We start from the raw sequence: 14,093 nt of genomic DNA, 5'->3' as shown, positions 1-14,093 counted from the left end.
AAACATCTTGCACTGTTCCTTGGTACCTCTTGCAAAAAACCAGATATGCCATTCATCAGTATTTTGCACCAGATAGGTATACCCCAAGAGAGATTAAGGCTTGACCATATTTCTCTGACTGTAGGACACTGTCGAAAAATATGATAGCTGTGCTCTTCTCCAACACCACAACGGGGGCACATGGTATTGTTAGCCACCCTCTTGCAACATAGATTAACCATTATAGAGATGAAATTCCAGTAGATCCGCCAAACCAGTATTGTAATTTTGTTGGTAGCTGTATGTCCCATAGTTTTTTAAAGAAAGCTTTAGTTTCGGTTTGTAATAAGTAACTAGTAGGATCCATGCTAGAACATTGTAATAGTTTATAGACGCTTCGCACTGAGAAAACCCCAGAAGCTTCCTCTTTCTACACTTGGAAATCTTCATGCTCTGCTTCTGCTAAGGGGATCTGTAAGATCTTCCTGGCAATTTCCGTAGGAAAGGTATTGTTCACTACCTCCCTTTTCCATGTTCTAGTTGAGCTATCAATTAAATCCGAGACTAATTGGAAGTCTCTATTTCCTTCTCTATTTTGCCATCCCACTATGTCACTCCCTAGAATCCAGTAATCATTCCAAATAGAGATCTCAGAGCCTCTGCCTACTCTCCAACCAAGCCCGTCTTGAAGGAGACCCCTTGCTGCCCAGATGCTCTTCCAGGTAAAAGAAGGTAATCTCCTCAGCTACGCATTTAGAAAATTTGAATATGGGAAATATTTGGCTTTAAGAACTCTGGCTAATAATGAATTTGGACAACTAAACAGGCGCCAACCCTGCTTGGTTAATAACGAAATATTAAATTGGCAAAAATTTTGAAAACCCAAGCCACCATAATCTTTTAGCAAGCACATATTTTTCCACGAACACCAATGAATTCCCTTTTTACCACGTCCTTTTTGCCACCAGAAGTTGACTATAATACTTTCCATTTTAGCACAAAATGATTTTGGTAACAAAAAACACAACATCTCGTATGTAGGAATAGCTTGTAAAATAGCCTTAATGAATACTTCTTTGCCACCTTGAGACAGAAATCTGATACTCCAGTGATCAATACATTGTTTGAATCGATCTTTCAAGACTTGAAAAGACTCTTTTTTCCTCTTACCCACTAGGCTCGGTAGACCTAAATACCTCTCCAGATCAGTTGAACTCTTAACTCCCAACTGGTCGACCACTAATTATCTATCTTTCTCTAATGTATTTCGATTGAAATAGGTAGCTAATTTATCAAAATTCACGTACTGACCTGATCCTCTTCAGTATTCCCGTAAGATATCCTTAATTACCCGCACCCCCTTCCTGTTACTTCACCAAACGAAATGCAATCATCTGCAAAAAGTAAATGGGACACCTGCGGGCCATTTCTACTCACCTTAACCCCTTTTAAGATCCCATCTCTTATTGCTAGCCTCATCATACTTGATAGACCCTCTCCACAAATTAGGAATAAAAATGGGCTTAATGGATCCCCTTGACGAAGTCCCTTAGATGGATAGAAAATCCTTCCATTCATTCCATTCACCACAACAGTATATGAAACAGTGGACATATATTTCATAATGGAATCCGTCCATTTTTGAGCAAATCCCATTCTCCTCATAATCTCCCCAACAAACTTCCATTCCACTCTGTCATAGGCCTTACTCACGTCTAACTTGACTGCCATGTAGCCTTTTTCCCCAGTCTCTTCTGTTTAAGCGAATGAAGAATTTCATATGCTAGAAAAATATTATCCAAAATGAGTCTTCCTGGAACAAAAGCACTCTGCGCTTCGTCAATACATATATCTATAACTCCCGTAAATCTGTTTGCAATAGCTTTTGCCAGTTTTTTATAGATAACATTGCATAAGCTAATAGGTCGAAACTGTTTATATTGGATGGGTTAATGATTTTCGGAATAAGTACTATATATGTTAAATTGATAGAACTGACCTCCATATCTCCATTTAATAAGTGTAAGCAGTAGGAAACAACATCATTCCCAACAATATCCCAGCATCTTTGGTAGAATGGGGCTGGAAACCCATCATCCCCTGGTGCCTTTGTGGACCCCATTTCAAATAGTGCCTCTCGAACTTCCTCTCTAGTATATGGCTCTGTAAGCTTCATATTATCTTCCTCTGCAATACAACACTTTATCCCTGAGAGTAAGTGTTCACTACCCATGGTATTTTCTGCCGTAAATAAATTCTAGAAATAATCCATTGCAATATTCTCCATTTCCCGTAAATCTTCTGTTTCACCTCCACTTTCATTTTGTAGCTTATCTATCCCATTCCACTTTCGTTTCTGTGTAGCCTGGCTATGGAAAAATTTTGTATTCCTATCTCCGAATTTCAGCCAGTTCAAACGGGCCCTTTGCTCTCAGTAAAATTCATCTTTTTCAATTTCAAAGTTCAGCTGAATCTTTGTATCGATCAACTCAGCTAGATTCTTATCGTCCCTTTCAGCTTCTGCCAGTCCTGCTAATTTTTTAGTTAAGAAATGTTTTCTCCATTTTCTTTTTGTTTTTATCTGTCCTGCCCAAGTTGTCAAGCCCTTTTGTAAAAAATCCAGCTTCTGCAGTAAGTTTCCAACTGCCATCCCCTATAATCGCTTGACCTCAGCATCAAAAGAAGTTTCCAATGTCCACCATGCTTCAAATTTAAAACCATGTCCTGTCCGCCTATCATCCTCTCTTTTAGTGACGAGTAAAAGCGGACAATGATCTGAAAAGGACTGAACTAGGTGCTGAATTTTTGCCTCAGGGAACATCAACATCCAATACTCGTTTGCCACTCCCCTATCGAGACGTTCTTGGATGTTTGTCTCTGGTAAATTTCCTCTCTCCCATGTAAACCACCTACCGAAAAACCCAATGTCATGTAGTCGACATTTCTTTAAAGATTTACGGAAAGATTTCATCCTTCTTTCATCTCTAGGTAAACCTCCTTTCTTCTCAAACTCGTACATAATTTCATTAAAATCCCCACACATAAACCAAGGGATCTCATCATCATGATAAAGATTTTTCAAAGTAGACCAAGAATCTTCTCTTTCGTGGGCATATGGGGTACCGTAAAACCCTGTAAATCGCCACCTATCTTTAATTTTAGTATCTTGCACTATCACATCAATATGTCTTTTGGAAAAACTTTAAAGTGCTATAGTAATATCATTTCTCCATGCCAAACACAATCCTCCTCTAGTACCGTCCGCATCCACCTCAATACCATTTACAAAACCACAATTCCTTCTAACTCTCCCCATTTGAGCTCTGCATAGTTTTGTCTCCATAAAGAAGACGACTTGGGGATAAAAGATCTTTAGTATATACCGAAGTCTTTGAACTATCCGTGGTCTCCCTAAACCACGGACATTCCAACTTAAGATTTTCATTGCATTCGGTCGGCTGGCCTCATGGCAGTCGCCGATACTAAGTAATTTTGATCCCCCAATCTCCCATTTCTTAACAATATCTTGCTGACCTCTTCTTTTCCTGATGAATCATCCGTTTTCCTCCTGGACCTCTTTTTCCCTTCCTCTCCTAATAAGGCTGTATCTTCTAGATCATGATCCATCGTAGAGTGGAACTGATATAATAAAAAGACTTTTTTCCCTTTGTCAAACCCTGACGAGCCTCCTTCTAGATTGACACCAAGGATTGGATCTACATTCTGTACACCTATCTTTTTATTTCCCACCCTCCAATGATCGTTTCCTAGATTACCAAGGTTTTCTTCAATACCATCCATTGTGCCATCATCCTCTTCACGTAGCTAAATACTTTTCATGGCTAGGGCTCTTCGGGATTGAGCTCGAAGAGATATATCCCATCCCATTTCAGCAACCTTTACTCTAAGTGACATCTTTGCTTCACAAAAAGAATCACTATGGCCTAATCTTCCACAATAAAAGAAAAATAGTGATAAGCATTCATATTTGAAGTTAACATATGAACGTCTCCCACAAAATAAAATCTGTTTCTTTCTTTTTAGAGGACGCCTAACATCAAGTTGAACTCTAATCTTCATGAAATTTCTATTCTCCTTCCCCAAATTGGACCAGTCATATTCTAAAAAGACACCAATAAAATTCCCCATCTGTCTTGTCAAATTCTCAGAGAATAGACCAATAGGAACATCATGGATCTATACCCAAAAAGGTGCCATAACTAACGGTACTTGTAATGGATCCTTCCCCCATTGTAGTTTATAAAGAAGCAGTAAACGATTATTAAAAGTCCAAGGGGAACCTTTAAGAACCCTCTCCAAATCCATAATGTGAAAAAATTGGAACAAATACCTTTTCTCCCCCAGATCTCGGATCTGAACTCCCCGAACCGGGTGCCACAAGTTTGCCACAGTACTCTTCATTGCTGGAAAATGGATGGTGCTGGCTGTCAAGAAACAGCCCACTAATTGAAAACTCTCCCTCTTTCCTTCTCCATGTAGATCTGGTTGTATTTGAAAAACTTCATCTTCTTCGTCGTTTATTGAAAGTTGATCCATATTTGATCCATATCGTTTTCCATTCTTTGCAGGGGCAGATCTTAATCAAACAAAGGGGCTGACTCACAAGAAAACAAAACCAACAAGAAACACAAAGCAAAACAAACACAAAATAGCAGAAACCCTAACCTCTTGCTAGAGATGGCAGACAATATCTTGCTAGGATAGCAGACCTAATTCCATTTCGCTTTTGCTAACTATAAATTTATTTATTTATTCTTAATTTATATGTCAAAACTCAAAAGAAAATAAATATATTTTACAATTATATCAAATATTAATTACATCTAATCAAACTGGTTCGATTTAACACAAATCCCCACTCGACTTAGTATTTAGTATTTTGTATTATCTATGTTTCTTTTATTTTTAAGTCTATAAAATCAATAACATAACATAATATAATATAGTAATTATTTTATTAATAATATTTTAATTATCAATGTAATAATTATTATCACTTAATTGGACTTTAGACCAATATTAAGTTACACATATTATTTTAAATTAATTATTTCTTAATTAGTGTTACAATTATATACCAATTACAACTAATATTTTAGCATATAACTACCCATTAGCAATATATTTTCATTCAAAATAGCATTTAAAGAATTATGGAAAAGTCATTTTAGCATTATTTAATAGGTTTTGTTTCCAACACCAAAAATGTATAATTTTTGTTATTGTTTGATATATTTACTTATTATTATTTGATATTCGATATTTTACTATTATTTTATTTTAATAATATTTTCATAATTGTAAATTTTATTTACCATTATGTTGTGAAATATTATGTCAAAGGCAATAAAATATTAAAGTAATGGTTTTTGTGGGTGAAATTTTGATTTCAATTGACAAGTTATTTTATCCAATTAGTTAATATTTTACTACTGATTATTTCTCACGCTTTTATTTTCATTAACTTTTAAAATGTTATTTTATTCTTTTAGTTATTTTTCAAATTAATAGGCCTTATAAATTAGAAAATTTTCATTTAATTAGTAGATATATTTTTAAAACTATAAAATATATTATTTAATAATTTTAAAAAAATAAATATGTATAATTATGTGGAACATGTGACATGGTGTAATACCCCATATTCGGCCTAGACGTTAAGATCAAGTTTGGAGGCTACATCAAACGTTTAAGAAAAACCAACCTTAAAATAATTTAAAGTTTGCCATTTAGAAAACACCTAACCAGTCAAGCCAACGTGGAAATCTGAGCTTACAAACCGTAATCCGAAATAAAACATATGTTAGTTCAAATTTAAACCAATTATAAAATATTTAAGAAAAAGAGATGATCGAGCTCCCGACAAGTCGAGCCTCTTAATTTTGCAGGTTATCTGCAATGCAGTCAACAAATAGAATGAGCTAATAACTCAACGTGTGTAACCGATATATAGACAAGACAGCAATATAGATAGAACAATATTTGCCCAAATTCAGATACATAATTAGAAATAGATGATACTCAGTAATACGTAACAATTCAAATGTAGATGCAAAACAGATTAGATATAGATGCAGAATAGAACATATACAAATGTAGAACAAATCATATACAAATGCAGAACATATTAGAATCAGATGCAGTTTCCTACACTTATCTGCTACATACCATCTCCAACCATCTCTGACCATCCCAACACACCACATAGGGTATCAAATACCCATCTAGCCTTACACACCAATTAGTGTTGGTATGACACATTATTGATTGATTACAGACAAGTAGTCAGATCAGTATGTGATAAATCGCTAGAATCAGATACGGATAGTGGTTTAGCCACTCAGTTCGGCAGATCATTAAAATGCCCGCACTTCCTTCTTTATACCATTCCCACCTAATGCAGATGTAGATTATAGATATCAGATATCAGATATCAGGGATGTACATACAGTTATTTAATTTCAATTCATAATCAGATAATACATATTATTATTAGTTAACAGTTATCGCATCAATTATGCGTACAGATAATTAATTATTTAGCCTTAGAATATTAAATCTCAATTTATATAATATAATCCAGATCATAAGGACCCTACAGAAGGCCTACATTCAATTCGGACGATGCTTACAACCATAGGGAAAATTTCAGTATTTTTGCCCATACGCCCGTGTAGATTCACACAGCCTGGGTGTCTGGCCTGTGTGGCTCAAAATAGTGAGTTACATGGTTTGGCACATGGCTAAGCACATGCCCATGTGACTCACAAACCCTCACACGACTTAGACATAGGCCCGTGTCCCTGGCCCGTATGGCTCTAAATCCAAAACAATGAGTTACACGACCTAGACACACGCTCGTGTCCCTAGCCCGTGTGACCCAAAATACAAACAGTGAGTTACACGGCCTGGACACACGTCCGTGTCCCTAGTTCGTGTGCCTCTAATTCATAAACAATGAGTTACATGGTTTGCCACACGGCCTGTCACATAACCGTGTGGCTCACACGACTTACCACACAACCTGACACACGGTCGTGTGATGTTGACAGTCATGTTTTTCGACATTTGAAAATCATAAAAAATCGAGTTTTTGACACACACCTAATGTAGATTTGATGTAAAAGCAACAAAGAACACTCCAAAACCTAAAAACAGCAACCAATTTACCAATTCAGAAGAAATAACCACATCAAACGCTAAATTAACAATCAAACTAACTACGTCGAAAACTTCGACCCAAAACCCCAGAGTAAAACTATTTGCTTACCAACACTTTAACGGCAATTAACCGAAACTAAATCGATAGAGGATCGATCCTCTCGATATCTTCGCCTAACAAGGGAACAATTTGAACAATCAAAATAGAAATTCAAGTGGAAAACCATTTTGACAAGACTTAACCAAAAACAAGTAAAACGTGCAAAAACAATAAGAAACTACAAACGAACTTACACAAAAACCTTCCGATTGACGTAACGAACAAACTAGAGTCCTCAATTACCACCGACAACATATTATAACAACAATTGAACGAAAGAAGAAAATGAGAAAAAGAATGGGGAAGAAAAAAAAATGAAGAAAGAGAAGGGAATGTCACTTTAACTAATTAATTTTAAAAAAATAAAAAAACTAAATGAAATAAATAAATAAAACTAAGATGGTTTACTCAAAGGCGTAAAAATTATTTCCTCGTTGCATGCATAGGGGCTTAATCACAAGACTAGAAGATACATAAAAGTTCAACTATTGAATCAGCAGACTCATTCTTAACATAGATTCATACATAAATAAACTTTAACTCCAACATTCAAGGACAATAGTCTAATCAAGCAAAACAATAAAATTCCTAAAAATGAGATTTGACCCCTACCCTCCAACATAAAAGTAGAATACTTAGCCACAAACACAACGACTTAATTATATTAAAATTCAACAAACAACATTCAAATTTTTGAAGCGTTACACATGGAAACTAGTTAATACATATGGTGTTAGAAATAAATTTATAAATTACAATTATAATAATTTATTAAATGTGATTGCATCACCAACTATAATTATAATTATAATAATAATTAATATACTAATAAATAAATTATTAGAGTAAATATAATATTATAATTTTAAAGTATGATATGTAAAGAATTTTTTAATTTAGTCTAAATTAATTAAAATAATAAAATAAAAGGCAAATTAGTTTAAAACTTAAAATTATACTAATAATTTAGGATAACTTAATGAAATGAACATCTTATATTGTAAGATTTTAATACTATTTGCGAATATAAAATTATATGATGATTGAAATGTCCTAAATGTAACGTTATGGGGTGGGGGAATAAACCATCGAAATGTTAAAAGGTCAATATCCTCAGCATCAATCACGAGATCTTAATTAATGTATTGGGGTCTTGCATGCTCTGCTACCTTAATAATGAAACCATTGTCCACTCAGCCTTAAAGGGCAATTCCGCCATTTAAAAGATTATAATAGATGCATTAAGGTACATATATATTGGTAAGATGAAATATATTGTATCTCAATTTTATGGTCTAAAAATTAATTCTTTTTAAGTTTTGTAATTGTTTCCCACGATAATGATTAAAAAATATAAATAGTTAAAAATATTTGTTGAATATAAAAATTAATTATTAAAATATATTTTGGTTCATATAATAGCATAAAAATATTATAAAAATAGGCAAATTTGATTTAATTCTACAATAATACAATTGAATCCTTCCCTTTAAGAACCTCAAGAAACATTTGCAGATGTCAACTTTGTAATTTTTCACAAAATCTGAGGGATTTTTCGTAGTTGAGCATGCATATAAACCCTTTCCCCCTCAACGGTAATATCGTATCTGTTTCCTTATTTGTTCTCTCTCTCTCTCTCTCTTATTAGAAATTAGACACTACTAGACTTGTAGAAATGCAAGGGCTCGTCTTGTTGTCGGTGCTCCTTTGCGCCACCTACCATATCGCTCTTTCCGCGACCAACGTTACGGTGGCAGAGGGTAAGAATTTACATATATAATATACATATACATAAACACAAGAGTTTTTACTTTTGAATTAAAATTTCAAGCAAAGTAATTTTGTTTATTTTGAAAGCACAGTTAATAAAAATAAATAAACATCTCTACTTTCTCTTCATGAATTTTTGGTTGGTATCAGGAAACGTAGCAAGTAGTACGGTTAGTTGTTACACAGTTAAAAATAGATTTATAATTGTTATTGTCATAACTAAAACCAAAATTTTAATAAAAGAATATGCTTACTAGGATTTGAAAGATTGAACTAATTATTTTATTGGTTTGATTAAATCACGAGAGTTTAATTAAAACACTATATGAAATATGATAAGATACTACACAAAATACAAACATAATATATAATACAGATAGGATCATTTGGATATTTGATAATTAGTGTGCTGTAGAGTGTAGCAGCTGCAGGAGTTTGTCAGGGATATTTTACCGATGGCCACCGACATCAATAGCAATAAAATTTACTTGAGCAAGCAAGGCCTTGTTTAATTAATCTAATTGGATATAGGAGCAGATATTTGGGACGGTTTTGATAAATTCCAGTGATGGACCACATCACCACATGAATCAACCGGTGAAAGCTATTAGCCTTTTTAGCTTAGCTTACTAATTTTAGAGAAAAGATGCCAAAGTTTGCCGAACAGCTTTCTGTTTCTTGCCTCCTTTGGATTTTAGTGAAGACATTTTCAGTTTCAATTGATTGGATTATTGAATTCAGGGCTGTTAGATAATGGTAACTTTGAGCAAGCCCCGAATGCCTCAAACATGAAGGGCACGGTCGTTGTGGGGCGTTATGCAATACCAGGATGGGTAAACGAAGGGTTTGTGGAATACATAAAGTCCGGGCAAAAGCAAGGGGACATGTTGCTGGTGGTGCCTGAGGGAGCCTATGCAGTCAGGTTAGGGAACGAGGCTTCAATCAAGCAGGAGATAAAGGTGGTGAAAGGGATGTATTACTCCATCACCTTCAGTGCGGCCCGTACTTGTGCTCAAGAGGAGCGTTTGAACGTGACGGTAGCACCCGATTCCGGTGTGATGCCCATCCAGACAGTGTATAGCAGCAGCGGTTGGGACAACTATGCTTGGGCATTCAAATCACAATCTGATGCGGTCATGTTGATTATTCACAATCCTGGAGTGGAGGAGGATCCTGCTTGTGGACCACTCATCGATGCGGTAGCTATCAAGGCTTTATATCCTCCCAGACCCACCAACAGTAAGCCTTTCTTCACCTTGACATTGATAAAACTTTATACATAGATATTGAGTGGTTCAGTGTATCAAATACAAACTTTCACTTCTAAAGGATTAACTATCAAAGCTACAATTGAAGGCAGGCACAGTTGATTTGATCTGTCAGACGACTTCATTTAAGAAACTACCAAACACCTTGGTCCCATTGCACATGATACTGAATGCTATTGTTTCACTAAAATTTCAATTTTGTATTGTTGCAGAGAACATAATAAAAAATGGTGGTTTTGAAGAAGGTCCTTATATATTCCCCAACACTCCATGGGGTGTCCTAATCCCACCCAACATTGAGGATGATAATTCTCCTCTCCCTGCCTGGGTAGTCGAATCCCTCAAGGCTGTCAAGTACATCGATTCAGCCCATTACTTTGTGCCTCAAGGCCGAAGAGCCGTGGAGCTAGTTGGCGGAAAAGAGAGTGCAATCGCTCAAATAACAAGAACCATTGTTGGCAAGACATACAGGCTCTCCTTCTCGGTGGGCGATGCTAACAACTCCTGTGCAGGTTCTTTGGTCGTCGAGGCATTCGCCGGTAAAGCCACACTGAAAGTCCCGTACGAATCTAAAGGGACTGGTGGATTCAAGCGAGCTGCACTTAGATTCGTGGCTGTTTCCAACAGGACACGAATTATGTTCCTTAGCACGTTCTACACCATGAGAAGTGATGACTTTTCTTCTCTATGCGGTCCTGTTGTTGACGATGTGAAGCTTTTGAGTATTCGTAACCCTTGATCATCACCGACCTTGTTCGGGGCGGTTGATGATCCATTGTCGGACGTGGTCTATCAACATTTTGTCTTACTAAGGATGATTTTTTTTTTTTTTTTGGTTCTTTGTGGGCTTGGAAAATCAAAGGTTTTCGTGTGAGCTAAAGCTATATATTGTGGGGAAAACAGAACCTAGGCTATATATTAATCCAACAAAATAAAGTATATACATATATATATATATACTAATATCAGGGAGTATACTAGTGTGATTTTATTACGTGTTTGCGTATTGTATTTAATGAAAGATTATCCTTATAAAACCTTAATTACTGAATAATTTTGCACTAGCTGGTATTCTCCACAGTAGCCCCCATCTGGCTGGGTAACAAACTGCATTGCAAAGATTTTTATTTGCATTAGCTTTATTCAGTTTCAATTGCATCCTTGGGCTATTTGAACATGCCATAATGGCCTTCCCTTAAACATACGTTGAATCCAGGCAATACACAAAGACCAATGATAGACCAAATACGTTGAACAATAAATGGAACATATATACTAGATTTGTAGTTATCTTATCATTGACAAATTATACATTCTATGTACGCTTTGGATAAAGATTAGATTAAAGATGATAACGAGGATATAGATGATTTGAATAAAGATGATTGGATAAGAGTAATTATGGTTTGGATAAGCTTGCTTCACTGTAATTTACACTCCAAATCATGGAAGTGTTGCTATTTACCTACTTAATAGATTCCCAGCTAATGCTTTGAAAGAAAAGATTACATACGAGACTTGGTTTCGCATTAAACCTTCCTTCATCTTCTTAAAATATTTAGAAGCATTTTGTCTTGACACTAATTGTAGTGGTAATTTAAGTATTTTTCGGCACTTAACGAATTTGTTTTATAGTTATTTTAGTACCTTTTATTGCATATTCAATTTTCGTGGCTTAGAGTTAAATTATTACAAAATAAACATTTTTATGTAATATTTCGAGTTAGTTGACCCATTGGGTCAATACCGACCTTAAGGTAGTTTTGATGCCTTAATTGAGTGTGCAAGACACCTATTTTTAGGCCCAAAAGCATCAAGAACGACAGTCGAATCACAACACAAGCTTCTAGGATCACAACACGACTGAGCCAGTTCAAGAAGTCACATTCAAAGTAGTGTGCCATGACATGCACTAGCCTATGTTACAACACAGGTTTGACGGAAGGCAAAAATTCATTAAAGGTGTTTCCATCCACACAACCCATATTTAGTGTGATTAAGACTTGTATTTGACTTAATTGAGCAACTAACTTTGCTTATATATAGTTAAACATAAGTTAACCTTAGGAGCTTTTTGCCAAGCCATTTATAGGGTTTAGTTTGTAGATTTAGGGTTTCAATTTAGATTTAATTTTCTTTTAAAAACAAATTTATTTCTTGTTCTTCGACTTGGATTCAACTTACGTCCAAGTCTTCGTTTTTAAGTATTTTCATCATTTTCATTTACATTTCTCTTGCAAACTCCAATATCTTGATAACTGTTAAAGGATTTCGCAGCTCCGAGCACATCAAGATTCTCAAATTGATCAATTTCTATCTTTCTCTCTTTTCAATTAAATTGTGTTTTTGCATGATTAGCTTAATTATAAGGAAGACGGTTATTGAATCCATGAGTGGCTAAGTCCTTTAGGGAGATTAACAAGCAGATGTGGGAGTGATCAATGGAAGAATGAGGGTTTTCCATACGAATTAGTTGTTATAAATTTATGTGTGCTTAAACCCTTATATTGACGACCTTAGGAAGTAATCTAGGTTAAACAAGATCGAGAGATAAATTTTTCAAGTAAATCATAATTTATCCCGATCACAAAAGTGAGATCGAGAGATAAGTGAGTACTGGTCAATTAATTAGCTGGTAGAGACCAAGAGGTAATATCAGTTAGTTAATAACTAATCCACTAATAAGACCCAAATTTTGAAGTTAATTACAACCACTAAAGTGAGCTAATCTTCTGCTTGTTATTTGAGACTTTTTCTTTTGTCAACTTCGTTTTAGTAGTTTAGTTTTTATCTTATGACCTTAATCTTTAGTTTTAATTTTCGTAATATAATTTTTAGTGTTTACTATTTAGACTTGCTATTGTAGATATATTTTTAGATTTAATCCATCTTCCCTTGGGTACGATCCTTGGAATACTTTCTGGTGTTCCGTTGTAACACAAAACTATATTACAATATGACCTATTTTCTTACAAATACCACACTTCAATAGATATTTTATTTGCATAATTTTTCCTCTAAACGTTCCCATGTTTGGAGGCAGTCAAGTTGTTGGCGTCGTTGCCGGGAGGTTTCGACATTAAATTTATTTTTTGCAATTAGTACGATAAATAGGAAAATTAAAAATTATAGATACAATTTTTACTTTCTTTATTTTTGTTGTTTTTAATTTTAATTTTGTTTCTAATTTTAGTATATGACTCGAAGTGGAAGTACTCCAATTGAGCCACATCCTTATTTGAAGCAATTTTTGAGACGATAACAATAACCTTGGGCAAACTTGGTTCGAATATAACATCCTGAATGAGGGCCTAGTCAGAATAGTGGTTTCGGGACCACAAATCCGACTTTAAAATAATTATTTTATGATCATTATGAGGTCTAGGATATGAAAATGAGCATGTGTTAAAGTTTCATGAAGAAATTCTATGTGTAAGGTGTCCTATTGGAAATTAGGGACCAAATTGCATAAATTGCAAAACTTGGATTCTAGAAAAAATTTGTATGAAATTGCTTTGGAATGTTAATTAGGGGTCCTTAAAGAGAATTTTCCCAATTTCTAAATTTTTGGACAAAAATGGGTATGCATGAAAAATTTTGGAAGTTTAATAATGAATGGCATTTTGGTCATTTGGTTAATTAAAAATAAAAAGGGAAAAATCAAGTTAAAATCAGCTCATTTTCTTCTCCATGCTACCGAAATTCCAAAGTTCTCCATAGCTAGGGTTTTCAACATTTTCAAGCTCAATAGTAAGTGCTCCCTAGCCCCGTTTTTAACATTCTTCGTATTTTTG

The 14,093-nt window shown here is 34.8% G+C and overlaps 1 protein-coding gene across 1 annotated transcript; it reads left to right on the top strand.

Moving 5' to 3' along the window:
- Nucleotides 1–8,729: 8,729 nt before the first annotated feature.
- Nucleotides 8,730–11,353, top strand: LOC108453840 (protein DUF642 L-GALACTONO-1,4-LACTONE-RESPONSIVE GENE 2-like). Its single transcript, XM_017752172.2, has 3 exons — nt 8,730–9,021; nt 9,773–10,270; nt 10,512–11,353. The coding sequence occupies exons 1-3, from the start codon at nt 8,937–8,939 to the stop codon at nt 11,036–11,038; spliced, it is 1,110 nt and encodes a 369-aa protein (XP_017607661.1). The 5' UTR covers nt 8,730–8,936; the 3' UTR covers nt 11,039–11,353.
- The last annotated feature ends 2,740 nt before the right edge of the window (nt 11,354–14,093 follow it).

This window comes from Gossypium arboreum, chromosome 2, assembly GCF_025698485.1.
Source record: "Gossypium arboreum isolate Shixiya-1 chromosome 2, ASM2569848v2, whole genome shotgun sequence".
Taxonomy (NCBI): domain Eukaryota; kingdom Viridiplantae; phylum Streptophyta; class Magnoliopsida; order Malvales; family Malvaceae; genus Gossypium; species Gossypium arboreum.
This window is presented reverse-complemented; position numbering and strand designations above follow the sequence as displayed.